The sequence below is a fragment of the Manacus vitellinus genome, unplaced genomic scaffold (assembly GCF_001715985.3).
Source record: "Manacus vitellinus isolate BGI_N305 unplaced genomic scaffold, ASM171598v3 scaffold_10_pilon, whole genome shotgun sequence".
NCBI classification, from domain to species: domain Eukaryota; kingdom Metazoa; phylum Chordata; class Aves; order Passeriformes; family Pipridae; genus Manacus; species Manacus vitellinus.
Genome location: NW_021938838.1, coordinates 2,471,236 through 2,497,622, shown reverse-complemented (window position 1 = coordinate 2,497,622; position 26,387 = coordinate 2,471,236). Strand labels below are relative to the sequence as shown.

Below are 26,387 nucleotides of genomic sequence, written 5' to 3'. Positions count from 1 at the left end.
CTGATCATCTAATCTACCTTACTTCTTGTACCCCTTCCCTCTTATTTGTGGATCTAGCTTTTCTCCTGACATCTTCAGCTCCATGAGTACTCCTCCCAGCCTGAAAGTCTGTCTGGACCTCTCTGCTGAATATCTGATACTGAGCGATGTGCGGAGGAAAGTAAGTGGTTCCTTTCATTGCTGGCTGTGTGAGTTATGGTGACTGAAGGAGAATTGGCCCTCTGTGTGACTGCTACTGCTGCCTAGGTTGGGATTTGCATGTTAGTGGTAGAAAATGCAGAGGTTGGCCTCAGCTATTTTGTCATAAACTGACAAAAGGTAACAATTCAGCTGATTAATCCTGGGAATCCTTGGGGATTATTTCTCACCCTCTATAAAGCTCTCATTTGGAGATACCTGTGTCTGGCACAGTAGGATTGAGTTCCTGATCAACATTGACTTAGATAAGGGTGTGGTTCCCAGGGTTCAAATTTCAACAGCCCAGGCTTTATTTCTCCCATTATTTTCCTTGTTCCAAATCTAGTTCAGGTGCTTGGCTTTGGAGCCCTCACACATACACTGCTCTGGAAGCCCAGTGACTTACCACTTCTGATTCTTCCAGGTCTTGTACGTGATGGAGCTGATGCAGAACCAAGAGGAGGGCAAGGCTTATTTCAGCTCCATCTCCGAGTTCCTCCTTACCCACCCCGTGCTGAGCTTTGGCATCCAGGCCGTGAGCCGCTGTCGGTTGAGGCACACGGAGGTGCTCCCAGCAGAGGAGGAGAACGACAACTTGAGTGTAGGTAAGTGACAAAGAAAACTTGGTTTCTGTGTGATCAGGATTTCTTTGATAAAGAGAATCTGTGTCGTGCTGGTTGTCTGCTGCTTGTTCATCCTGCTGTGATGTTTTGTAGTACTTTGTAGTTACCATCCAACTTCACTTTTTACCTTTGTCACCCTTCCAGAAGGTGCTCCGGGCACTGGGGCTGTTGAATCAGCAGCAGGCGTGCTGATCAAACTCTTCTGTGTGCACACCAAGTGAGTATGTGTGGCAGCTCCCATGGGCAGCTGTCTGTGGTTGTCCTAACCCTGCACTGACCTGAAGAAGTTTAACTTACTTAAATCCTTTTGCTCATAACAAAAGCTACTTGGACCCATAGAAACTTCTAGTTGTGGGGTGTACGGCCTTACCAGGAGGGAACCCTGAATGGTGCTGTGGCAAGCTAGTGTTTTTGTGGCCATGAGTACACAGTGGCTTAAGAGTTGTGCTCATGTACAAATCCTGGGAAAGGTCTCTCAAATACCCTGCATGACATGGCTCAGTGAGGATCAGCTTCTGCTCCTTCTGTGGCAGGCAGAAAACACTGAAGCATTTTCCAAGGGAATCAGTTCAGTGAAGAGAAATCTTCAGAGGCTTCTCTTGATGATTCATAAGCTGATCAGAGATGCCTGTTTCTTTTCAGGGCCCTACAGGATGTGCAGATTAGATTCCAGCCTCTTCATAGCCCTGACACGAGTGCACCCATGCCTTCCCATGGCTCCCATGAAGAATTTGGTGAGCATGTGTGTTAAATTGATCTTCAGTGTTGCTGAGCCTTTGAAGGTTGTTGGCAGGGGGCGGCAGAAGGGCAGTTTTGGGTGTCTCTTTGTACTAGAGTGGTGTAATTGGATAAAGGGTTCTGAATATGGAGTAGCAGTGAGGCAGGAAGTTGGTTAGATCCCAGTGTGAGTCTGGAGCTTGGGATATGTTAGACCAGGAGTGCTAATGCTTTGTGCATGCTTGAGTTCACCTTCCTAGGTGATTTGGCACTTGTGCAGGAAACTTGAGGTTTGTCTCTTGTCAGGTGGAAGAGATTGGAGTGACAGCAGAGCTCTGGGAGTAGAGGGGGCTGGGCTGTCTGTGGTGTGCTCTTTCAGCTCATTCACCATTCTGGGATGTGGCTGTTAAACTGGGCTTGCATTTAGGGAAGAAAGGAAGCCTGGATATTTTATTATCAAAGCCTGATAAAATCCACTCCAGCATATGAAGAGTAAGCATAACACAGGATTTGCTTTGCCCTAAGCTTTGATTGGGATGTTGTGGGGTTTTTGCTTGTTCTTTTCGGAATCGAGCATGGCGTGCAATGGCAGAAGTTCATACTTTGTGGAATTAAAGCTTTAGTTTTGGGGGGAAGTTCCTGTAAATCGGTTTGTATCTTTCCCTTGGAAGCCTTTCCAGACCATATGGCTGATCTGAGCACAGAAGGGCTGGGATCTGAAAAAGAATCAGTGCACGGCTCTCAACCAGACCTGCGGCGTATTGCTGACCTGCCTGTGCCAGCAGACTTCCTTTCCCTCTCAAACGATGCCAAGCCCAAGCTGATGACTCCAGATGCATTCATGACACCAAGTACTTCTCTTCAACAGGTAACCAGAGATCCACACTGTTATGGTGGTGCAAGGGATGGGGCTGGATTTTGGTACTTCTGGGCACTCTTTCTAGGCTGTAATGACTCTGGTGGGCTCTGCTGGCTGAATGCAGAGCACACAGGAAACTCTCTCTGTGTGTAACCAGACTGAGCAGAGGCATGTTGGCACATCTGAAATGCTAAGCTGGCCTAAGCTTGTGTTGCAAGTGCTGTGTTTAGGTGCAGAACTGCTGATGTAGCTGTGCTGTGTGGAAATACGGGTTTGCTAAAAACTGTATCTAAGCTGGGAGACTGCTCTTGCTGTTTACACATGTTGTTTGGGGTTATGATATAACTGTAATGGAAGAAAATATGCCTGCACATCCTGTGGAAATGCACATCTGAAATGATCAGGTTTGGGGCTGTTCAGACTCGTGAGACCCCACGTGGTACCCCCACTCTCTGCCGTAAGCCCTCTGCCTCGGCACTGGTGAGCTCACACCAGAATGCCACTTTGTCTGGGGGGAGCAGTTCCTCAATAAAAGCAACCATGGTTCATGTGATGAGGATGTTTTGGGACTTGCCTTCAACCAGCACCTGAGCACCTTAGCAGTGCTCAGACTTATTTTTTTTCTATGCTCTCTTCACCAAAGACTCTTCAGGCGTTTTTCTGGAGCCAGCATTCTCAGGTTCAGTTCTGCTGTTGGGCTCTGTCCCCTCCTGACCACTGTGTATTTCCTTACAGATCACTGTCTCTCCAGGCAGCAGTGCCAGTTCCCTGACTGCAGTCACAGCCATGAGTAGCACTTCTGTCACGGATGCCTCTATGCCCAGGTAATTAGCACATGTATTAAACAATCCATCTGCAGCTGAACCAGTCCAGGCCTTCAGGGTGGCACAGAGCTCTAGCATGTCTTGTAGGAGAGGACACTGTAACCAAAGTCAGAAACTGGCCTGAGTCCCAACATCCCTATATGGGCAGCTGTTTGCATCCCTAATGCAGCTTGGAGCATGCCTGCTGTCATCCCAGGGGCCAGCAAGAGTGTGTCACGTGTGCCTCGTAGGGATTCTGTTATTGCATCTCAGTTTTGTTGCTTTACATGCTTCTCCCAACGGGCTGTCATTGTTTACAGGTAAGAGAACACTGCAGCCACCAAGGAGAGGGAGAGAATTGGGACTGGTAGGAAAATCTTACCAGTGTCACAGTGGGTTGGGCTGCATAACAGGCAAGAACTTCACTTCTAGGGGCTGAGAAAAGGGGAGAGATCTATCTTGTAGGGTATTTTTTCTCCCTAAACTCTGTATCGTGTGCACTGAAGATACAACTGGTCCATTCTCTCACTGACTCCTCAATTTCTAAGATATTGCAGTGCCCCTCTTTTTTTTTCTTTTTTTTGTTTCCACCTGGTGTCTCTTTGGGCTCTGTGGGGCCTAGGAGATGAAGGTGCTCGTTGACAGGGAGGAGCTGATGGTGGTGGAAAGAGCAAGGGCTCCTCCATGGACCTGTGTATCCCATCTCCTCACCTGGAGTGTTTGATTCAGTTCTGTATCATTTGTTTGGCCTGCTTGATTTGTTGGTGTCTCTGTTTCAGCAGACCATCAGAAGACTTGGCTGTGAGCCCCAAGATGCAGCTGGACACCAGCCTCACGCTGAGTAGCAGTAGCAGCAGTCTCCAGACCAGTCCTAGGAGTCATTCAGTTCTTATCCCAGGCCTCCCTGACAAGCTAGCACCAAAGGCACCTGTTCCAGTAAGGCTCCAAATGCTGCTTCCTTCCTTCTCATGGGCCAAGGGACCACAGCAAGTGCCTGTACAAGCTGCACTTGCTCAGCCTGGAGAAGAGAAGGCTGCAGGGAGACCTCATTGTGGCCTTTCTGTGCTTAAAGGGGTTTATAAAAGAGAAGAAGAGTGAATTTTTACACAGGCAGATAGTGATAGGACAAGGGGCAGTGGTTTTGAACTAGAAGAGAGTAGATTTACTTTGGGTCTTAGGAGTAAATTCTTTATTCAGAGAGTGGTGAGGCACTGGAACAGACTTCCCAGAGCAGTTGTGGCTGCCCCATCCCTGGAAGTGTTCCAGGCCAGGTTGGATGGGGATTTTAGCAACCTGGTCTAGTGGTAGGCATCCCTGACTGTGGCAATGGGATTGGGATGAGATGATCTGTAAGGTCCCAATCCAAACCTTTCTAGGATTCTGTGAAATTACATTTATTTGGATATTAATAGGGACAGTGTCTGCCCTTTTGAAAACACAGCTGCTGGCACAGACCTGCAGCCCAGTTTACTTACCTACATTGATAGAACTTGCCCTTGTGTAAGAACAGCATGTTTCTGACACTAGAGACAGCTCTAGCTTGTGCTGTCACTGTCACAGTAGCTGGACATGGTCAGCCTTTGTGTTAGGAGACAGTGCTACCTGGAAGGGTTTATTCCTGCTGGTTGGTCTGGTGAGTCTGAAATAGCCATTTCCTATCCCTAAATTTCCATTTCCAGGCGTTGTGTAAAATGGATCATGACCAAAGCTTGAAACCAAAATAAGTTTCCAGTCCAGGAGATGTGCAGTGTTAAAACTAACATTTTGCATCACAAAATGGAGCAGAGCAGGGAGGTGGAACTGGTGTTGCATTTTCTTTTGAAAGTGGGTTCAAACTAGCATAGGTTTAAGTATTGTTAGCCCAGCTGAGAGTCCATTACAAGTCCTGGGGCCCCTTTCCAGAAAGAGTGGGAACCAGGGATCACACGAGGAAAGGATCCAGTGAGCTGATTCCAGAGGTGGTTGGTGTAAGGTACTGGGGCTTCTTGGGGTGTCCTTGCATTACCCTGAAGGCTCTTGTTTCATTTCTGTCTTCAGGTCGCTCCAGGAAACTCCTCTCTAGCGCTGGAATTGCAGGAAGTGGAGCCCTTGGTGGTGCCTCAGGCTTCTCCCACCCGCGAGCGCTCGCCAGACGTCATTTCCTCGGCTTCCACAGCCATGTCCCAGGATATCCCCGAGATTGCTTCCGAGACCCTGCAGCGCAGCTTCGCGGCGGCTCCCTCGGGGCTCCCTGGGGAGGTGCTGGAGCCCAGTCACCACGCAGACAGCATGGCCTCCGCTGCCTCAGCCCTGCATTTACTGTCTCCCAGGAACAGGCACAACTCCGAGCACAGCCACCACTCTTTGGACATGCCTCCAGTGGAGGTGGACAGACTGAATGCTCCATCATTACTGGAGACTGCTTTAACTCAGGAAAACGCGTCTTCTGACAGTGTTGTGAGCCAGCCATGGCCAGCAGCTCCTGACATAACCAGAGAAACCAGGAACAGCATGGCAGACAGGTAATCCCTTGGGTTTGTCTGGCTCAGGGCAATTTCTTTGTCAAATTGCCAGCTTGGTGAAAAAGTCTTATGTTGTGATTAACTCAGAGCAGTTCTTCATCCCTCTTTCCCTTAAAGGATCTGATGAGTCAGCCCTCCTCTGTCTGTATGCTATGCCCTGAACTTCCTAGGCCAGCTCTAACCATTTTTGCTCACTGATACCTTTTGCAGCATAAATGGTCTCTGTTAAGAAGGTGGAAAGTCTACTTCATTGGCCTTCATGTTTGCCTGGAGACTTGAGATAGGATTTTTTTTTGCACTCTGGAAATCAAACTAGTACAAGGTAAATTCTGCCCCAGGTGATGCATTCCTGCAGGCTTTTGTTGAATCAACTGGCACATAACTGACAGATTTGGTTATAGGTTAATTGTATATCTCTCTTCTAGGATTGGCTCTGTGCAGTTAGTGTTATAAAGTACTTTAGCAGTCAGAAAGTGAATGTCAGTGTCTCCATGGAGCAGAAATGCAGAGTGGTGCAACATCACTTAGCCTGCTTACCAGGAACAGGTTGTTCTGCTGGAGCAGTACTGGGATTCATTATAAAATTAGTGTCCATGTCTTGTAGGGGGATAGGAACAGCATCTAACATCTCTAGAGTGTCTAGGCCAGGGCTACATGCACATCACAGCCTGAAAATACTTTCCTTTTGAGCAGGACTAGCAGGCTGTGAGGTCAGTGTTGTCCCTCAGGTAATCCTGGACTGTTCCCTGATCAGAATTGCAAGAGAAAGGCCTCACCTTGTGCTTCCATACCTGAGGATGCTGCTTCAGAAAACAGTCCCAACTCTAATGGCTCTGGGAGGACACCAACATTGTGTCTATACACAATGTTTTCACTTTTACTCATAATATGAACTTGAGAAAATACTTTTATAGGATTTTGCAACTCCCGTCAATCTCACTCTGTCTTTTAATTCTTCAGGACTTCTCGTATCAGAATGTCAGATCAGCTGTCCCTGAGAGATTTTACAAGTGCTCACTTCTGTTTAAAGGTCATCCTGCAAGCTGGATTCAGGCAGACCCAGCTTACAGCCTAGAAGCACTTGCAGTTTCCTTTCAAAAATGAAACTTGAACTGGATCCACTCTTACAATTCTGTTTGTCTGCTAGAACTGATTCATCAAATTCACACACTTTGTTAGACACTTGAAAGAACTGAGAAGCACTGATGATTTTTGCTCCAGTGATCAGTATTGCTTGAGGAAAAACAAACCCAAGATGATGCCATTCACAGAAGTGTGCTGTGCTACCAGGTTTGGGTAGTGACCTACCTGTCTTGAATGAATGTCTGTTGGGAAATTGTTCTTGGTTAGTGCTGGAAGCATAGCTGAGCTGCTTCCCCTTCTTAAGGCCACCAGAAAAGCACATGGAGAAGTTCAAATGTTCAGTGCCTCTAAACAACACCTGCTGCTTTCTGGATCTGTGAGATCGGTGTGCTCTTGTTTTTTGTTGCAGACTTTCTATCAGGATCTCTCATGAGACGTGGAGAGAGAAAATATCCAAGCTTAAAGAGACTATCATGATGGTATTTTCCTTTTTTTTTTCCCCTCTAGCCCAAGGGATGAGGTTGAAGAAAAGCACAAGAGCTCTTCGTACCACCGACACAGCTACCACCTGCTGCAGCATGACAGCCAGGATGCCAGTGCAGAGCAAAGGTACCAGAGTGCTCAGCCCCCTCTCTCACCCTGCATGGACTCAGTTCAGGCTGCATTTGTGCTTCTGTCCTCAGCAAGCCTTCACATGTGGGGTGAATGCCTCTGCTTTGTCTCCTGACTTAATGTGTGTGTGCAGCCCAGCTTCTGGAGTGTTCTGATGACTTCAGCTGATCTCGGGATTGGCCTCTGCACTCTCCAGTTTGCTTCTGTAGGGAAGGGTTTGATTGTGCTGCTTCTAAGAGCATGGACCAAGCTTGATTTAATTACCAGTAAAAACTTACTAAGGCATCAGTTTCCAAACACTGTCCCTTAGATAACATAGTAAGGGTGCCTCAGGAATTAGTTTCTTGCTTTTGACATCTTTCACAAGCCCCCCTAAAGCTCTGTGGGCATATTCTGTGTGCCTGACATGCTCAGCCCTCTTAGACAGCTGAGGGTTAATTTGTAATCCACACTTTAATTCAGACTGAAATGTGCAGCCTGTATTGGAGAGCTGGTCAGCAGGTGAAAGTCTCCAAGGTACTGAGGATCACAGACTTCTTAGGCTCACCTGATTCTCCTCTGTTCCTGCAATGCTTTCTACGTTCACTACCTGTTGTCTGTAAAGCTGTAAGGATGTGCTGTGAGTGGGTTCCCTGCTAGGCCATCCTAGGGTTTGTGTGTGTGTGTGTGCAGCAAGGACAGGCATCGTTCCACCACGCTGCCTGAGCCACGGCTGTCCCTAATGCAGGGACCCTTCAAGCCTTGCTACACAGCACTCGAGCTCAGCCTGAGCAGACCTGGATCAAAGCAGAGCAGCCTGTGCTGAGCTCTAGAGGTGTCTCTGTTCAAGATCAGGGTGGGGGTGTCCTTAGCTGTGTGACTCTGGCCATGTGTGGATGAAGAGCCACGTGTGCATCCCCTCGCTCGGCGAAGGCAGCGCTGTCTGGTACTGCGAGTGATGGGTGTCCTCTCCCTGCTGTTCCCTCACAGTGACCATGATGATGAAGTTGCAAGCTTGGCTTCTACATCAGGTGGATTTGGTGCCAAAGCATCTGCGCAGAGGCTGCCTGTGAAGGACTGGAAAGTCAAGGCTTCCCCCCGGGCTTCCCCGAAGCTAAAGCGGAAGGGCAAGAAGGATGACGGGTACGCTGGGCTTGCCAGAGTACAGGTGGCTGTGGGGCCTGCTGTGCAGGGCCACAACCTGTGGTAGCCATTATGGTCTGAGGCTGGGCAGCAGCCACGTGGTCCCAACCCTCACCCCCCTGTGCAAAGGGCAGTAACTCCACAGAAGGTGTTGCTGGTTACTCCGACACTGCCACTGATCCCCACTCAGGGGCACGGGAATAAGTTCTGCACTGTCTTTCCAGCTGGGACTCAAAATCCAAAATATAGCCTGGGCCCAGAAGTTCTTGGCTTCTAAAATTACTTTCATTTTTCCTTGGTCCCTTTAAAGTTGCTTAGTGGATGCTGCCTGGGAACCACAAATGTTTACTTTCCTTCATAGATCTGTGACTTTAATGGAGACATGCAGTATTAGTGGATCAGTTCAATATTTTTCTTTAGTCTGCTGTATAAGCTGGAGTGCATCACTGGGTCCTTCAGCTTGAGAGTAGGTATCACTATAGATAATTTGAGGCTGATTAATTCTAAATTTTAACAAATGTATACTTGTTTTTTCTTTGGTGTAAAATATAAGACCTTTAAAAGCTTTTTAGGAAGGTCTTCCCTGGCTTCAAATTTAGACAAAATTGAAAAATCAGTGTGTACTGTTCTTTGTAACAGTCCTCCTTAACAACTGGCTAAAGTCTTCTCCCTGCAAAGGGACCACTCTGTAAGGAACTTCAGAGTGTAAGGAATAGTTCAAATGATAGAGTCAGAGTGCTGCAGGGGCTGGGATTTCATCACCTTCCCCTCACTCTCCATGTTACACTAAGGCAAAACAAATATGAGCTGGAGTGTAAAATCTAAAGCAACCATAAAATGTGTGATCTGTTTTGGCAGAAGACTTGGATAATAAGAGAAGTTAATTGACATAACTGGGTTACTACTCTTTCTCTTTTTATTTTCAGGGATGTGAACCAGTCACCAAGATCTTCCAACAACCAGGTGAGTCAGAGCTGCTCTGTGTGATGCTCCAGCTCTGTTTACTGTTTTACTGAAGACCTTAGAGAAAGTTCATCCCAGTTCCTTGAAAAGTACGATGAGTCGTGCCCCAGCACATTGAGATGGGGCTGCACTTGAGCTTGGCATTGCTCTGTGCTGCCACACAGCAGAGGAGGAGCTGCTCTGTGCTCTGCAGACTGATGACTTCCTTCTCACCTTTGCCTGTGCCTGCACTGGCAGCAAGACAAGCTGTTCCCAAGCAAAGGAGGGGTTGCAGTTGGACTGGCCTGTACACATACCTGCCCTTGATGTGTGTGCCTCCTTTAGCTATTTTGAGCATGTGAAGAGACAGCAAACTATAGATTTATACTTCTCCAGTTGTTTGGTTATTCAGAAGTAAGTGAAAGAGCTGAAGAAGTGCTCTAAGGAACCTCCTTGTTGTCCTGATTGCACAACCCTTTCATAAGTGTTTGAGGTCATTATTTCCATTTGGAGGCCTGAACACACTCTCAGTACCTGGCTAGAAGTGAATAAAATCTGTTTTCTTCTGTGTTCTTTTAGATGCCAGAGTTTTGAAGGGAGTCTCAAATCTGAACAGTTGATAGTCTAGGCAACCATTTATTAATTCCATGCAGGAACCTGGCTTTATCAGTTTATGCCTTGGGACAAAAGTTCCTAGAAACAGGCTGGCCCTGGTTTCTGCATTATATGTTAGACACCAGTTCCAGGAACAGGGGGCTGACTCAGTATTGAGCAGAAAGTTCAACTGATCTCTGATCCTGTTGGAAATGAATGCTTGTCCTCTCCACGCTCAGGTGACAGCAGAGTTCCAGGATGAGCTGATGTGCATTCTGAGGAGCCAACAGCGGGAGCTCTCCGACCTGCGGCAGAACCAGATGGAGCTGCTGCAGAGACTCACCAACCACCTCGATGCCATTCAGAGCTCCCTCATGGGCCACATGGAGAGGGTGGTTGACTCCCAGCAGGAGCAGGAGCGTATCCTTGTTTGCAAATGTTGAGTGGCAGCTGAGTGCAAGGCTGCAAGGCAGACTAGAGGCATGAGGAAGGCAAAGGAAGTTCAAGGATCTTGGGAGCGTGTGGCCATAGGTGCAGTGTGATTACCTTGCTGTAGTACAACTATTTCAGTCCATCTCAGTCCCTTTCTAAGGGCAAGAAGCTCAGAAATACAGCAGAGAAGAACTGACACTCTCTCCATTCCACTTAATCTTAGTTATCCATTAGGCCATAAGTGCTGCAGTGCTGGTGTAACCAGAGGTGCACCTAATACATTATCTGAGCTCAGGCAGTGGCCACTTGCACAAGAGTAATTATGGGATGATCCTTTCCTTCCTTTCCTCCTTAAGGCAAGTCAGTACTTGCACCAGAAATAGCATCTGACTGCCATACTGCATGGCTGGATATAGAATTGTCTTGTCTGCACACATTTGTACATCTGGTGGTCTACAGGTCCCTTGTGTGTTTCTGTAAAGTATTTTCTTTTGGTGCCTTCAAACCTGGGATCCAATTATTTTTATTGTATTGTGAGTAGCTGGTGTCCTGTGCACCTTTTGCTTCACTGAATGTTCCCCAAATGAGCAGCTCTAGCCCATATCAGGTCTGACACCACTCTTAACTTCTATGATTGCAGTTTTCTCTATTAAATAGTTTTGGATTTTCCTTTTTTGACCATCAGGCTGATGTTCATAGATAGTTTAAATAGCTTTCTACTGAATTTCAGTGTCTAGAGCTGTACTGTAATACTAGAATAGTTTTTCCCTTTCTGCACAACTTCATGTCTGCACTGAGTTTTGTCAGCAATTGAATTGGCATTTCATTGTTTGTTTTGTAGGGGTTTATTTGTTTGTTTAAGCTGTATTTGTGTGTTGGCTTCTTTAGAGAGCTTAGGTGCTTCATGAAGTATGAGTAGCCTGAAGCCTGGATCTGCTTCCATGCACTTATGTCCACTAATTCCATCCTGTAGAAATATTTTTACCAATTTGCTTTTTATGGATATTGGGCTTGTTAATTTCTGTAGTGTCCTAGTTTTGGCTCAGATGGAGTTAGTTTTCTTCACAGCAGCTCACATGTGTTAACTTTTGGATTTGTGACCAAAACAACATTGATAACATACTGCTGTTTTTGCTGTTGCTAAACCCTGTCAAGGCCTTCTCAACTAGGTTAATCCACAATAGGTAGGGAACACTAGTGTTGAGCTTCTTTTAGCTGTTTGAATTTTCTACCACATCTTCCAGAGCTCTTCTCTCACCCTGATCATTTAAGAGCACCCTGTTTATAGGAACACAGCAGTCATGTTATTAGACCACCTCTTTCACTAGAGCTGCAAGTTTGCTCTCACTGACTGAGCCCCAAGTGGTGAGGCTGCTGTACATCTTTCTGGATAGGAGTGTTGTGGGTAGAGAGGAAATCCATTGTTTGTGCTCCTTAACATGTGTTCTCCTTAGAGAGAAGACTAGACCGAGTGCTGACGGAAGGGCAGCAGCGCAATGGGCAGCTCCAGGAGCATCTGTCTCAGCAGCTCTCTCAGTCCCTGTCCACAGCTGTGTGCAACCGTCTGGAGAGGACCATTCGTGATGAGATGAAGAAGAGTGTGCCCCAGTGTGAGTGTTGGTGCCTGGGTTTGGGAGGTGAATCCCTAGTTAGCTCCAGAGGGAGGGAAAACACTCTGCCCAAGAGTTGGCACTATATGAAGTGGGGTTGCATGAAGAGTAGTCACTGCACATCAAACTGTTGTGGGCCCCTCTGTAACCTGAAAAGAGGAGCTGTGGTTTAGGAGGAGTGTGAGACTCCCAGAGGGAATGCCTTTCCAGAGAGTGTGGTCTGACCTTCCGTTATAAATCCATAAAGCCTCTGGAGTCTGTTCAGTGGAGGAAGGTGAAAGATATGATGAGTTTGGAAATGTTGAGACTTGGCTGGAGCAAACTTCAGCTTGTCTTTGCCCTTCCTTGATGCACTGGCACCATCCATGTAAAGAAATGTTCCAAAAAATGCTAGTGGAAAGCCTTCAACCAGTAGCTGCCTTAAGCAGGGCTACCTGCTATTCCAGACCAGGTCAGCTGTGACTTTGTCACTCCAAGTCTTGAAAACCTTCAAGGCTGGAGATTCCATAGCCTCTCTGGTGACTTCCAGAGCTGTGCCACCTTCCTAGCAAAAAGTTTTTCCAAATGTCCAACCTTAGCTTCCCAACCAAAGTTTGTGATCGTTGTCCCTCACTGTGTTATATCCAAGAATGGTTTGATTCCATTTTCTTTTTGGGGTTTTGAAGTGTGACTTAAGGCTTAAAACTGCAACTTTGTCTTGTTTGTGTTGTGTGTAGGCATTTCCAAGAGCATGGACCCTGCTGTCAGCCAGCTGAGTAACACCGTTGCTGCCAAGCTCACTGCTGTTGAGGGGACACTGAAAGAGAGTATCACCAAGCTAGTGAAATCAAAGGTAAGGAGAACCAGACCAGCTTTTCCTGGGGACACTGAGTTGTCACCTGCTTGGGTAGCAACTTCTTCTACCTTTTCCCCTCACCTCTGTCTCCAGGTAATGCCAGTTTAGCTGCCAGTGGTCTAATTTCTCTTTCCTGGTCTCATTAGGAGAACAAGCTTGTTGTACGCTCCCCTGCCCGCTTTGCTTCATTAACACATTTTTTCATTTACCAGGTTGTTCATTTTCTACTAGAGTAGAGATTCTCACCACAGCAGTGGCTTTTAAGGCCAACTCAGTCAGGCAGGTGGTGAAAGTTTGACTGTCTCCACTCTGTTCTCCATTTCTATGTTATTTAGGGAGCACAAGCTTCTTGCTTACCTTGGCAGGGAATGGTGGTTTGTGGGAGGGAAGGAGGGGAAGGGGAAAGGAGCTGTGCCTGTCTGGGCCATCTTCCCTTGCTCTGCAGCAGAACTGCAGGGAAATGGTGATGTTCTTGGGCAGCCCTTCAGCAGGCAGATGTGGTCAGATGTGGTCATGGTGCAGCCTGGTCAGTGGGAAGAGCTGAGGGAATGCATACTCCTGAAACTGGGCTGTCTTTGTCTGGTATGGGTGTGTTGCAGGGACCTGCAGTGTTTGTTCACATCCTTAGTCTGCATCAGGCTTCTCTTAATCTTCTGGCATCTTCTGTGTGTGCTTGTAAGAACCTTACAGATACTGTTGTGAGGGCGACGGCCGACACCCTGCAGGGGCCGATCCAGTCGGCGTACAGGGAAGCATTCCAGAGTGTTGTGCTGCCGGCCTTCGAGAAGAGCTGCCAGTCCATGTTCCAGCAAATCAATGACACCTTCAAGCAGGGCACACAGGAATGTAAGTGGGTTTTCTTCTTCAAGTTTTCTCTGCACAGTCTATTTGCATTAGTGTCTGGCAACACGTTGACCTTAGGCCTTTGCCCATCCCTGTGCTCCATTTCACACTTGGGAAGCAGAAGAAGAAGTGAGGAGGTTTTTGTGGGTGGTGCTGTAGGAACAGAGATTCACCTCTGGTCTTTGTAGCCCATGTAGTGAAACATTTAGCCACGTTCTGTGAATCTGTGACTTCTGCTACTGAGTTGTAAAGCCCAGCTGTAGGATGACCCCATCCTGGTGTCAGGAAGATGACGAAGGGAGAGGGTGGCAGTTCTGCAGCTAGACCCTCATCTCAGAGGGATAATGGGTTGGAGAAGACTTAGAGAAGGGTACAGGGATGACCAGAGGTTAAATAATGGCTGAACAGTGTAGACATATTCAGACTGGAAACAAGAAGAATATACCCTTAAGTAAGAAAAGACTATACACTGATGCACTGGAGAAGATCTTTCATGTTCTCAGGCTTGGGATTGAGGTCCTTGGCCTTCTGGGAGGTCAGGCAGGTATTACTCTGCAGAGCTGGTTTCTGAGGGGGCCTGAAAGTGGCCAGTAACTTCTGTTGGCCATAGAGCTGCAGAGTGTCTCCAGCTGCTGTTTATATTGCACCCTTCCTCTTCCTCACAAGTGTCCCACAAGTAATAGAGTTTTATGTTCTCCCTTTTGATCAGACCAGTTCAAAAAGTACTTTCAAATACAGCTCTTTAATCTCTGCAGGCATGATTTCTTTTTTGTCAGGAATGTTCCTCCTCTTTCTTCATTAGCATTGAAGTAACACAGATCACAATTCACACTGTGTATGAAACAAAACACCCTCACTCCCACCTTTATCTCCCCTGAACAAAGAACACCCGTAAAAATCTGTTGTAAGAGAACTCACAGCTTTGTTGCTGTGTTGTGTGATCCTACGTGGTGGGGAGGCTGGGAACAGGGTTTCTAGGTTAGTGTAACACAGCCCAAAGCAAGGCTTGTGTGTTCTGCCCTCTCCTGTGCTCACACCCTGGCACAGGAATTGTTCCCGCTGCAGCACGTGCAGGATTTCTGCCCTGATCATCTCCACAGGTTACAGATGGCACAGACATCTCCCCCTCTGCTTGTTGCAGATATCCAGCAGCTCGAGACTCACTTGAAGAACAAGAAGGTACGAGAACAGGAGGTCCGGGACCCGCTGCTGAATCAGCTTCGACAGCTCATCAGCACCTTCCAGAGCACCACGGAGCAGCTGGCATCCACCGTGGCAGCCAGTGTCCACGCCGAGGTGCAGCACCAGCTGCACATCATTGTGGGCAAGTAAGTTGGCAACTGGGCTCATGGAAGGAAATGCTGGTGACAGGTACATGCACGTGTCACGAGCACCTCTCCCTGCTCCGTTGTGGAGTTTGCCACGGGTCCTGTGGGGCTGCTCATTGGCACGGTAAGGTAAAGCACGTGGGCTGGTGGAATTGTTGCCCTCATAAGGTTTCTGACAACGAGCTGTATAGCTGGGAGGTCAGGGACTGCTTTTCCCAAGATCCCGTGTGCACATTGGAGGACAGAAGGACCTAAGGCAGCCCCAAAGGCCGCTCAAGTCTGAACACTTCCTGAAGATCATTTCAGAAAAGTCTCTTGAAGGCTTTTCTTTACTCTGTGTCCTCAGGCATAGAGTTTCTGCAGGCTACTCTCTCTCCTCCCAGCAGCTCTGCAGCAATCTGTGCTTGTCCCTCCCACTTCCAGGATGTGATCCCGGCGGTGCCTCCAGCACGTTCATGCTGTGAGGCTGGTGGCAGGTTGTGTTAAAATTGGCTGGTGGTCACCTGCAGGGCAGAACACCCCCATTTGAGGCCACTAGAACATACCTCAGAGCACAATGGGGTCGTCCATGCAGGCCAGAGTTGCCATGAAGGCCACCCAAGTAAATCCTGGTGTTGTTGCATGGGCTGTGCTTGCTCCCAGGGAGGTCCTGCAATTCTACCTGCAGGACAGCAGGTTTGATGCCTTGTGCCCTTCGTAAGAGGGGAGAATCCAGCCCTTGTGGGGGAAAGGTGCAGAGCCTGCACTGTGAAGTGCTCTTCTGCGGAGAAGTCACCGACACAGTGTGTGTTTTCATTCCAAAGGTGTCATCTGCATGCCAGGAACTGCATCTGATGGATCTGATGCAGGAACCTGGGCCCGTTCAGGGATGACCCCACGGTTTAGTCACCTTGCTTGTAAACCAGAAACATTAAAGATTTAAAACATGAAATGAGAGACTTAGTTCCCTGAAACATCACTTTCCTCCTGCACAGAGTCCCAGCATCTTGCATGCACACCCTGGGACATGGTGGTGTTGGCCACAGAGTTCTGATGCCTGTGCCTCAGAGTTACTTGTTTGAACCCTTTGGGAGCCACACTACAAAAAGCAAACCAGCCTGTGCTTTCTCACTGGTACCAGCTTTGTGCAGTGTTGTCCCTCAGCTCTCCGTTCTCCGAGACACCCATGGGTTTTGTTCTGGTTTGGTTTTTTTAGCATGCAGGAGTCTATTTTGGCCCAGGTGCAGAGAGTGGTTAAAGGAGAAGTGAGCCTGGCTATGAAGGAGCAGCAGGCAGCTGTCACCTCCAGCATCGTCCAGGCGATGCGCTCGGCAGCCGGGACGCCCATCCCCTCTACTCACTTGGATTTCCAGTCCCAGCAGACTCACATCCTTCAGCTGCTCCAGCAGGGACACCTCAACCAAGCTTTCCAGCAGGTACCTCATTTTTCTGGCAGTCAGTCACTGCTTACTGGGGAATGGGGAGGAAAAGGGGCTCTGTAGGGTGGGGATATAGTTCCACTCAGCTTACACAGGAGTTGACTGAAAAGACCTGTGGCAGTGGACTGCTTGAGTTGCTCTCATGCAGATGGAACCAGAGCCATGCAGGTTCCACGGTTTGGTAACAGTGAAGTTCCTTCATCCCTGCCCGTGCCCTGTCAGGACAGTGGCAGCACTCCAGCGAACCAGCGTGTTTTGCCATTGTGGTGGCACATGGTGCACCCCTGAGGAGCAGCAGCTTCATAAGCCTCTCCAGGCAGATCTAGCAGCTGGGGCCTGGCCCTGCCTTTGCCTTTGGATATGTAGGCAGATGTGTTTGAGCTGCTGCAGGAAAACTCCTCTGTGAATGATAACATTGCCGTGCCCGTGGGCTGACAGGGGCTGCAAGCATGGCCCTCTCCATGCTGCTGACAGTAACCCACTCCCCTCTGTCTGGCTGTGCCCTGTTCAGCTTGGAACAGACACAGGTATCCTTAGAGCATAGACCAGGAGCCTAAACATGGCCCTGCTGGCATGTACAGCACAGGAGCAGAGTTTGCTCCCAGAGGAGGCTGTTGAGCCATTTAGTGCCTCAGGGCAGAGGGCAGGTCCTGTGTCCCTCATCTGCCTGTTGGTTCCTCTGCATTTGTAGCTGTGTCTTCCTTGCAGGCTCTAACAGCAGCTGATCTCAACCTGGTTCTGTATGTCTGTGAGACTGTGGATACTCAGCAAGTATTTGGACAGCATCCGTGCCCGCTGTCCCAGCCTGTGCTGCTCTCCCTCATCCAGCAGCTCTCCTCGGATTTGGGCACTCGTACAGAACTGAAGTTGAAGTGAGTATGATCAGAGCATCGGGTTCTGTTTCTGGCACTGGCTTTAAATTCACTACCTGGAAGTGAAAGGTGGTGCTTCAACAAAAGTTGGAGCTTCTGTAGCCTGTTACTGGCATGTTTACAACCAGGAACTTGGAAAAATATGCCAGCATTGCCACGGAAAGCTTTGCTGCCCAGAGGGAGTAGTGCACGGAGTACCCAGCTGTAGGTGCCGGTACCTCCGGGATCACAGCCTGTAAATATTTGCAGTCTGTGCAGTGATCCCCTTTCCCCGAGGAACGATTCCTCTGGGGAGGCAGAAATAGGGACAGTACCATGTTCCCTGGATAGTATAGTATCCAGAGCAGCTTTGCTCTGTCCTCAGTTCTTAACCTGTCACTGGACTTTGTGTTGGCAGTTTCTCATCGTGACTCCCAGAAAGGCTCAGTGGGAGGTGGCAGCAGGAGCTACTCCAATAGTGTCTGGTAGATGTTCCAAGCAAAGCTTGTGTGACAAAATAGTGACTGTGCTGATACTTGCCATGAACATTTTTAGTAAGTGAGTCAAAACCCTGTTATCTGCCCTTAAAAAACTAACTTGTTAAGGTTCCTGCAGGTTTTGACGTGGCTTGGATGGAAAAATGAGTTGAGTTAAAAACTTGATTTAATAGAGATAAAGCAAGCCAGAAAAACTGAAAAGAGATTCAAGTTGCAGTCAAGTTGGTAACTGGGGCTAAAGCTGTTGCTGTGAAGTTTAAACTGGTCTGTTAGTGGAAACCTTCTGCAGTGACCACATTCCCTTACTGAGGCTGTGGTTTGAAAGCTGATAGCTCTGAGCTTCAGAGAGGCTTACTGGTAAAAGTCTTGCTCTCCCCCCACTTCTTCTTGGATAGACCTTAAAAATAACCCTACACGAACTGAGCCTTGCTGCTGAGGGGTTTTGCTGTCTAATGAGTGACTAATTCTGCATGCACTGTAAAGGCATCAAAGAAAATATCTACTGAGAGCCACCTCCAGCACCGTGGGGAGTTCTTGCTGTTTCTCCTTCTTTGGTTCCAGCAGCCAGGTTGTGTGGCAGGTGGGGCAGGCTGGGAGCTGTAGGCTGCCCTTAAATGTCAAGGAAGGGATAGGTGGACTCTGCTGTGAGTCAGGAAATAAATTTTGAACATACTGCAAAGTTTGGGTGGGTGGGGAGTAGAACTGTGCATTTTCAATGCTAAAATGAACCGAGTAGGGTTGGGATCTCTTGTTGGGTTTGGTTCTAACCTTGCTCTCTCTCCTTCAGTTACTTGGAGGACGCAGTGATGCACCTGGACCAAAGTGACCCCATCACCCGAGACCACATGGGGTCAGTCATGAACCAGGTGCGGCAGAAGCTCTTCCAGTTCCTCCAGGTGGAACCTCACAACCCTCTGGGCAAGTCTGCACGTCGCCTCATGATCATGCTCCAGGGCCTGGTCACCCCCAGCATGACCTAGGAGGACCTGGCTGCCTCGTGGGCTGCTCCACCCAAGCCCACCCAGCAGATCAGTAGTTACAAACGATGTATGGCTTGTGTTAAGAGCTCTTGCCAGGAAATCTATTGACACCCGTGTGATGTCTCTAAGGCGAACGCCGTCTGTGTATAGTTCCAAATAGTCACTGAACGTTCACTTGGCTTCTTTTTCCTAAATAGCCTCTTTTTGAGAGAGTTAAATCTCTCGTTCACCTGCCCATCCGTCCCCGAGGCCTAGCTGGCAGTCCCAGTTGCACGCAGCAGAAGCCGATGGATTTTCTTACCCCTTTCAAAGTTTGGAGTCTGCTGCCATCAGCAAAGGAGAAGGGAGGTGTGTGCTGAGCCCCGAGTGCGGGGGCTGCCGGGGACACGTGCTCCTGGCTGACCAGAAACCTGCACCCACATCTTAGTGAAGGGCTCAAACTCCTCCTCCCCGCGGGGCCGAGGCGCAGGACCAGCTGAGCGGGAGCGGTTAGTTCAGGTGTGTTAGGTAGTTCTTAGTTACTCCAAAGTTGGTTGACTCCAGATCCCCAGTGGGGGGGTCTGGCCCACCCAAGGCAGGGTCGGGCAGGGGGTGGTGCCTCTGGAGTGCCCCGAGGGGAGGCTCTGGGTTGGGGTGCTCAGGCAGCAGCGAGCTGCCAGAGCCCCGGGGGGGCCACTGGTTCTGTTGTGCATCGGAGCATGTCTATGTTTCAGGCATTAGTTTCGGTTCTTACGCCAAGGTTTTTCTTTTTATCTAAATTTTGAAGGTTTTTTGTTGTTTGGGGGTTTTTTTTGTTCGTTTGAGTTTTTTGTTTTGTTTTTCTTTTTTTTTTTTTTTGAAATAACATTAAGAACAATTCAATAAAAAACTTTTTGAGAAAAAAAAAAAAAGTGGGGACCTTCTTCTGCTGTGTGATGGAGGGAAGACTGCATGGCCTTTGAGGATATCAAACCATCTCCAGGCTTGAGCCTAGGCCAGGATGCCCTCTCTCTTCCCAGATTTTCTCCTGACTCTTCAAGTTTTCCCATGTGAGTTCAGCCAGGCCCAGCCATCTCTGCTTCCTGAGAGAGCCAGGAGGTAGTGGTGGGCTGCCAGCTGTGGGAAGTGGACACTAATTCTCCTTTTCACAGCAAAAATGTCTGCTGCTGCTCCTCCCTCCCAGAAAAGAGAAGAAAGAAAATACTCTGGGGAGACCTTAGAGCACCTTCCAATAAAGGGGCTCCGAGAGAGCTGGAGAGGGACCTTGGACAAGGACATGGAGTGACAGGACAAGGGGGAATGGCTTCAAACTGAAGAGGGCAGGGTTAGATTGGATATTAGGAAGAAATCCTCCCCTGTGAGAGTGGTGAGGTACTGCCGCAGGTTGCCCAGAGAAGCTGCCCCATCCCTGGAAGTGTCCAAAGCCAGGTTGTGGCTTAGAGCGACCTGGTCTAGTGGAAGGTGTCCCTGCCCATGGCAGGGGGTTGGAACGAGGTGGTCTTTCATGTGCCTTCTACCGCCAACCGTTCCGTGATGAACTGCGAGGAGCGGGGTCCTGCCCCGGGGCTCCTCCGCCCCTCGGCAGGGGCGGCTCAGCCGTGCCGGGGGCTGGTCCGGGGCGGTGCCGGGGGCGGGAGCGGGACGGGCTGCGGGCTGCGGGGACACTCGGCAGGCGGCGGCGCGGGGGTCCGCACCATGGGCGGCGGCTGCTGGCGGCTGCTCGGCGTGGTCGTGTGCCCGCTGCTCCTGCACCTCGGTGAGTGCCGCGGCGGGCTGCGGGGGGTGGGGCTGGGGGGGGGTGCTGTGGGACGGGACCCGGCCGCCTCCGGCTCTTGGTGCCCCCTGTAGCTGCGGGGAGCGGGGCTGCCCGGCTGTCCCGCGGCTCAGCGATCCACCCACCCTTGTCCCGTGTCCTGCGATGCTCCGACCCGGCTTTGCAGCGCTGTCCGGGGTCCCCCTGCTCCGGTTCTCCAGTCCCGAACTAGCCCCGTGTGCTCACCCCATGTTCCTCCTGGCTTTCCCTGCTGCCCTCCGTCACCATGACCGCTGGGGAAGGGTCATCCAGCAGGTCCTGCACCTCACCGGCATCAGCGCGTCCCCTCCGCACTCTCCCGCTCCTCCGTGAGCCGAGGGAGGACGCGGGGCAAAGCGGTACCCAGTGACATCCCTACCCTGAAGAGGGAGGGAGGGCTGGGGTTAACCTGGTCCGGCCGCACGGAGGGTGGAGGGCAGGGTCCACCGAGCTTCGGGAGGATTTCAGGCTCAGAGGGTGGGTGATTCCCATCCTTCCCCAGGAGCAGGATGGCCGCGTCGGCACCCGCTTGGGAGCGAGCGATGCTCTGCAGCGCCCTGGGAAACTTCTTCCCTGCGTTTCCCTTGGGCTTTCTCCCTGACGGAGCCGGGGGGCAGGTTTTTCCCCGTGGTTTTTCAGCGGGGTAGTGGAGATGATTTAGCCTCCTGGTTTCTTCTTCCTTGCCTGCCCTGCCCAGCCTTTTGCCGAGGGAGCTGGGCAGAGGGAAGGGCTCGTGCCGGGAATTAAAGGAGCCCAGAGGAGCAGGGACCAGCCGGCGGAGGGTAGGCATCTGCTGGTGTCCCTGGGCTGGTGGGAGATGTGCTTGGCTGGGTCAAAAGAGGAGCAATGGGTCCCACTTTATCGATACCTGCTCTGTTTGTGCCCCACGTGTCTGACATCAGAGACTGTCCTCGGTGATGTGCTCGGGGGTTCTCATCACAAACACGTGCTGTGCCCCATGATGGGCTGTCAGGCTTGTTGGTCTCGGCCACAGGTGCTTTGCTCAGGACCTTGTTCCAGGGGCGCAGGCATGGGATGCCAGCAGCCAGGCACACGGCTCCCTGGAGACATCCTGGCTGCCTCAGCAGCCACCGGGCAACTTTCAGCTCCTTCTGGGGTCACCTTCCCACAGGGGTCCCCAGCAGGACTGTCCTCAGTTGGAGACCTCCCTGGCACACACTCATGGCACTTCCAAAAGTCTCACAACTCCCATGAACTGGCCCAGGGAACCCACATCTCTCTAGCCCTGTGGGACCCCTGGGGGCACAGCTGGGGACCATGCAGGGTTTCCCTGTGACCCAGCCACACACCTTTTTGGTGACCCAGCCACACACTGGCTCTTTTGGGACTTCCTCCGGCCATGGATGCACTCACAGCCCTGGCCAATACACCCTGTCATCCATCATCCCATGGCCAGTGGTGAATCCTTTGTGGAGCAGAGCAGGGAACTGAGCCTTCTCAGGACAAAGCAGCCAGAGTTGCACTTGTGCCTCTTCCTTTTGTGCTTTTCCTCCCCCTTTCCCTTCCCCCCTTCTCCTTCCTTTCCATTTTCCCTTTCCTCTTTCTCCTTTCCACTTTCCCATTTTCATTCCCCTTTCTCCTTCCTCTTCCCTCCCTTTTCCTTCCCTTTCCCTCTTCCCCTTCCATTCTCTCTTTCCTTTCCCCTTTCCCTTCCTCTTCCTTCTCCGTCTCCCCTTCCCCCTTTCCACTTTCCTTTTCCTTTCCTCTTTCCCCCTCTCTCCCCCTGCAGTCGGAGCAGGGACTCCAGCTTGCTGAGCCTTTGCTTTGTTTGCTGATTTTTTTTTTCCCGTTGTAGTCACAAATTAATCTTTGCTGTCAGGGGATAAAGCCCGGGACAGATGGCTCCGGGGAGAGCCGGGGAGGCCCGAGGCGACGCGGCCGGCAGGAGCCCCGTGGCTAATGGCAGCATCGCTGCGGGGTCGTCACATTGTGCCGCGCCGGGTCCCGGGCCGGGAGCGAAGGTTCGCTACGAGTGCCCAGGGAGGGGGTGCCGGGGGGTCCAGGGGGATGCAGAAGCCCCTCGCCACGTTTCAGAGCCCCGGTGTCACCCCCACCCCGTTGCCATCTCACCCCAGCCGCCCCCGAGCCGGGGCAGGCGAATGCCTTGTCGGGGGGTCCGCCGGGTGCTCAGCTTCCGTCTCTCCTCTCTGTTGCCCCCCCAGCCGTCGCGAGCCAGGAGCCCGTGCAGCATGCCGGGCAGTGCGACACCATTCTACAAGGGCTTCGCGCCGGCTGCCTCATCAGCCTGGGGGACAGCATGGCCCGAGCGTCGCAGCAGCAGAGCAGTAGAGATGGCGGCGAGAGGTGCGGTAGAGAGCTGGACACACACACGAGAGTGTCCCTCCCTGTGGGAGGCCCGCTGGCTCGCCACGGAATATGTGCCGAGTGACCTGCCGCCAGCATCCCCCCCACTCCTGCCCTCCTCCCCAGGTCCTGGGACGACTTCCACACCTGCGCCAGCGAGGTGCTGTCGAAATGCCCCGTGGAAGCGTCCGCGATCTGGGAGTCGCTGCGCCAGGAGTCCCGCAAGATCCAGTTCCAGGGGAACCTGCAGGAGCTGTGCAGCTCCCGGGGACGCCTGGCCAGCGCCCGGGGCTCGCCGGCCGCTGAGACCAACCCAGGGCCACGCTTGCGGGGCTCGGCACCCCCCTGCACCCCGCGTTGCTGCCCTGCTGGCCCTGCCGCTGCTGGTGGCCCGGCTCTAGCCCTGCCCACCCGGGGGTGCCCGGGTGACGCCCCGGGTCGGTCCCCCCGGTGCTGGCCGGGAAGAGATACCCACTGAGCCCACCCACCATCCCGGGCATCCCTCGCGGGGCACGGTCCTCTCCTGCAGCACTTCAGATGGATCTATATTTATATTAAAAGACACTTTTACATTTCTCCTGTCTCTCTGCCACGGGATGCCCCTCACACCCTTCCCAAGCTCCAGGAATTGGAGAGGAGATGCTCCCTGGATCAGTCGCCAAGCAGGGCCAGCAGGGAGGGTCAGTGGCTCTGTCCCCAGGAGCCCCAGGAGGGCTGTCCTGGGGATTCCCACTGCCCTGGTGTTCCCTGACAGCTGCTTTCAGGGCTGGGCATAGAAGATATTCCCTTTAGGGGTGAATCAAATGGTTTCTTCATTTTAAAGGTCACCTTAGGAAAGCACAGGACGTGTATTTCTCTTTTTGTCTTTTTTGCAGCTGATAGCTTGTCCTCTGATGGGCAACTCCAGCGACATTTTCTGTGAGGAATCCTATTTTCCAATCCTTTTATTTAAGTCCTGCTGTATTCATGGTCATGAAGAAAACTGGGGTTTGCAGGGAAGAGAGGGGTTTTTTTTTTAGCCAAAGTGATAGAGGTGAAAAAACCCGGAACTGAAGCTTTCATCCAGGTCCCAGTGGGACTTGTTGAAGTTGAACCAAGGTGATGTGTGGGAGTTTAACTTGGTTAAACTTGTGTGCCCATCGGTGGAAGACACTGCAATTCCCATCCCTGTTAATGCTGAAAAGTTAAGATTTTTTTTCCCAGCTACTAAAACAACCCTTTGTGCAAACCCAGTCCCCCAGGCGTGGGCTGGCAAGGGGCCCCCCCACACTCCAGGACACAGCCATTGCCCCCCCCCCTGCACCCAAAGGGCCACTGGAATTGCAAATGGGCCACTCCAGCTGTTGCACAGATCCTGGGCTCCTCACTGGTGCAGACCCCAGCTCCCAGCAGTGATGATGGGTAGATCTGTTGGGCATGTGGGAAAAGATCCCGCTTGGGAAAGGCGAGAAAATCCTCTGGCCAGCACGAGTGCCACCATGCTGTGGACTGTGCCAGGCTCAGCCACGAGCAGGAGCAATGAGCTCCTACCTACCTGCTGTGAGTAGCGAGTTGTTGCCATTTCTATGATTCCTGGGGTGACCTCAGGGCTGTCCCAAACACATTCCAGCAGCTGGGCACACGATTTTGGCCCAGGGAAATGTTTTCCCGCTGACCCGTGGCCGAAAGCCTTCAGTGTGTGAGTGAGGAGCTCAGTTACTGCTGTCTTTGTTGAGCCAGGGAAAATTATCGTTTGTTTCATCGTTAAACCTCTTCCCGCGAGGTCTGGTCATGGGTGACCCCTGACCTCTGGGATGTCACCCTGGCTGTCCCGGTCCCGTGCCAGCCTCTGGGGCCAGGAAACACTGCCGGGGTTGTTGTGCTGTGGTGCATCCCTCAGGGCTGGGCAGTTGCTGTCAATCCCTCAGCTTTATGGGCAGCCCCACATTTATTTCATGTTATTTATTTCAGCCTGGAACTGACTTGGGGGGGACACAAAACATCTGAGCTCGCTGGGGGATGGTGGGACTGGCGCCCCATGGGACACGGGGCAAGACACCACCCCATCTCTCCTCACCCAGCAGCTGCCGCTCCCCGTGTTTAACGCCAGCGCTGGGGGGATAATCCGCCGATTCTTCCCTTCCCAGTTCCCGACAATCCTGTGTTTAAGGGTGAATTAGTGCCGGATCCCGGCAGGGTGGCTAAGAGGATAAACGCCAGCCGGGCGCCTGCCACGCACCGTGCAGCGCCCGCCGGCACCTCCCTGGGGACGGGAGCGGTGGGAGCGGTGGGATCACTGCCGGGGGGGCTCCCCAGCATCCCGCAGTGGGAGGCAGCCGGGGAGATGGAGCGCCACCAGTGCGGTGCTGTGACACGCTGTCACCACGGCGGTGACACTCGCGGTCAATAAACCGTGCCTGCTTCCATCCCGCTGGGATCAAAGCCCGGGATCAAAGCCACTGTCACCCACCGAACGCTCCGGGCGCCTCACTCTGCCTGTGGAAAGACACGCCACGCATGTCCCGTGTCCTGGAAGATGTCACCGTACGTGTCACACACCCTTAGCCATGTCACCGTGTCACCGCGTGTCCCGAGCACCAGCGCGTGTCACGTGGCTCACACCCTTGGCACTGCTTCCACACGTGTCCTGCGGCTGGAAGGTGACACCAGAATATGTCACCACACGGTGCCTGCAGGCCCTGATGGGGCTGGGGAATTGGGATTAGGATTTGAGGGTGCTGGGCTGGGGTGGGCCTGTTGGTCACCACTGCTTGGTGACACCCCACAGTGCAAGAGTCCTTAGCAAAGCACTGTCCAAACCCCACTGCCACCTGTGACGCCTAATCCTCCTTCGAGAAGGTGCCTGCAGGGCTGAGGGTGGCAGTGTGACAGCAAGGATGGGCATGCCAACCATCCGAAAGCTCTTTGGGTGCTCCAGAACTGGGATGATGAGCTGGTGCCTGTCTTTCCATTGGGTCCAAGGGTTTGGGACAGCCTTGCAGCTGTGTCCTGTTGGGGGAAGGGACAACGTCCTCGTTCCTGCCCCCAGAACAAACAACTGGCTCCCTGCACACTGGCAGCATCTTAAAGCAACTGTCCAGGCTGAAACCTGCAGGTCTGGGGGACAGAGGCAGGTGGACCCCGGCACTGGGAGCCTCTGGAGCACCCAGTGTGCTGTGAAACCCCCTCGTTCCGGTTATGAAACTCCGGTGACCTACTTTACACTCCCTGCTTTTGTTCCTAATTCCCAGATATGGCCGCTCTCCAGATTTTGCCCATCAAGGCAAATTAATTGGAGTAGATCCTAATTTGCTCTCTGCTATTCTTTGGGCAGAAGATTAAATGCTCTGTAGACATTATCTGCCTCTCTCTTCTCTGAGAGACAAACCTGAATTATTAAAAAAAAAAGAAAAAAAAAAAAGGGATAAAGGCTGCCCGAGTCCGGCTGAGTTGATGTTTGAATTCACTTTTTGTAATCGCAGAAG

The 26,387-nt window shown here is 51.3% G+C and overlaps 2 protein-coding genes across 4 annotated transcripts in view; both read left to right on the top strand.

Annotated features, from left to right (window-relative positions):
- The window catches only part of EDC4 (enhancer of mRNA decapping 4), a 28,545-nt gene extending 8,914 nt beyond the window's left edge, over positions 1–19,631 (top strand). The window contains exons 10-28 of one of the 3 annotated variants that reach the window (XM_029964828.1): positions 58–160; positions 602–782; positions 945–1,017; positions 1,443–1,534; positions 2,189–2,385; positions 3,112–3,200; positions 3,959–4,115; positions 5,217–5,680; positions 7,271–7,372; positions 8,345–8,497; positions 9,424–9,460; positions 10,273–10,453; positions 11,920–12,075; positions 12,792–12,907; positions 13,591–13,756; positions 14,895–15,081; positions 16,277–16,496; positions 17,208–17,371; positions 18,635–19,631. In XM_029964828.1, the coding sequence (XP_029820688.1) occupies positions 58–160; positions 602–782; positions 945–1,017; positions 1,443–1,534; positions 2,189–2,385; positions 3,112–3,200; positions 3,959–4,115; positions 5,217–5,680; positions 7,271–7,372; positions 8,345–8,497; positions 9,424–9,460; positions 10,273–10,453; positions 11,920–12,075; positions 12,792–12,907; positions 13,591–13,756; positions 14,895–15,081; positions 16,277–16,496; positions 17,208–17,371; positions 18,635–18,827 (3,031 nt within the window). In that variant the 3' untranslated portion in view covers positions 18,828–19,631. The remainder of the gene's footprint in view (positions 1–57; positions 161–601; positions 783–944; positions 1,018–1,442; positions 1,535–2,188; positions 2,386–3,111; positions 3,201–3,958; positions 4,116–5,216; positions 5,681–7,270; positions 7,373–8,344; positions 8,498–9,423; positions 9,461–10,272; positions 10,454–11,919; positions 12,076–12,791; positions 12,908–13,590; positions 13,757–14,894; positions 15,082–16,276; positions 16,497–17,207; positions 17,372–18,634) is intronic. The other 2 variants (XM_029964830.1, XM_029964836.1) reach the window with 2 other exon arrangements.
- Positions 19,632–20,501: 870 nt separating this feature from the next.
- Positions 20,502–23,324, top strand: NRN1L (neuritin 1 like). Its single transcript, XM_029965018.1, is given in 4 exon segments — positions 20,502–20,562; positions 22,782–22,956; positions 23,050–23,271; positions 23,273–23,324. Coding segments are annotated over 4 exon segments (510 nt in total).
- Positions 23,325–26,387: the final 3,063 nt, after the last annotated feature.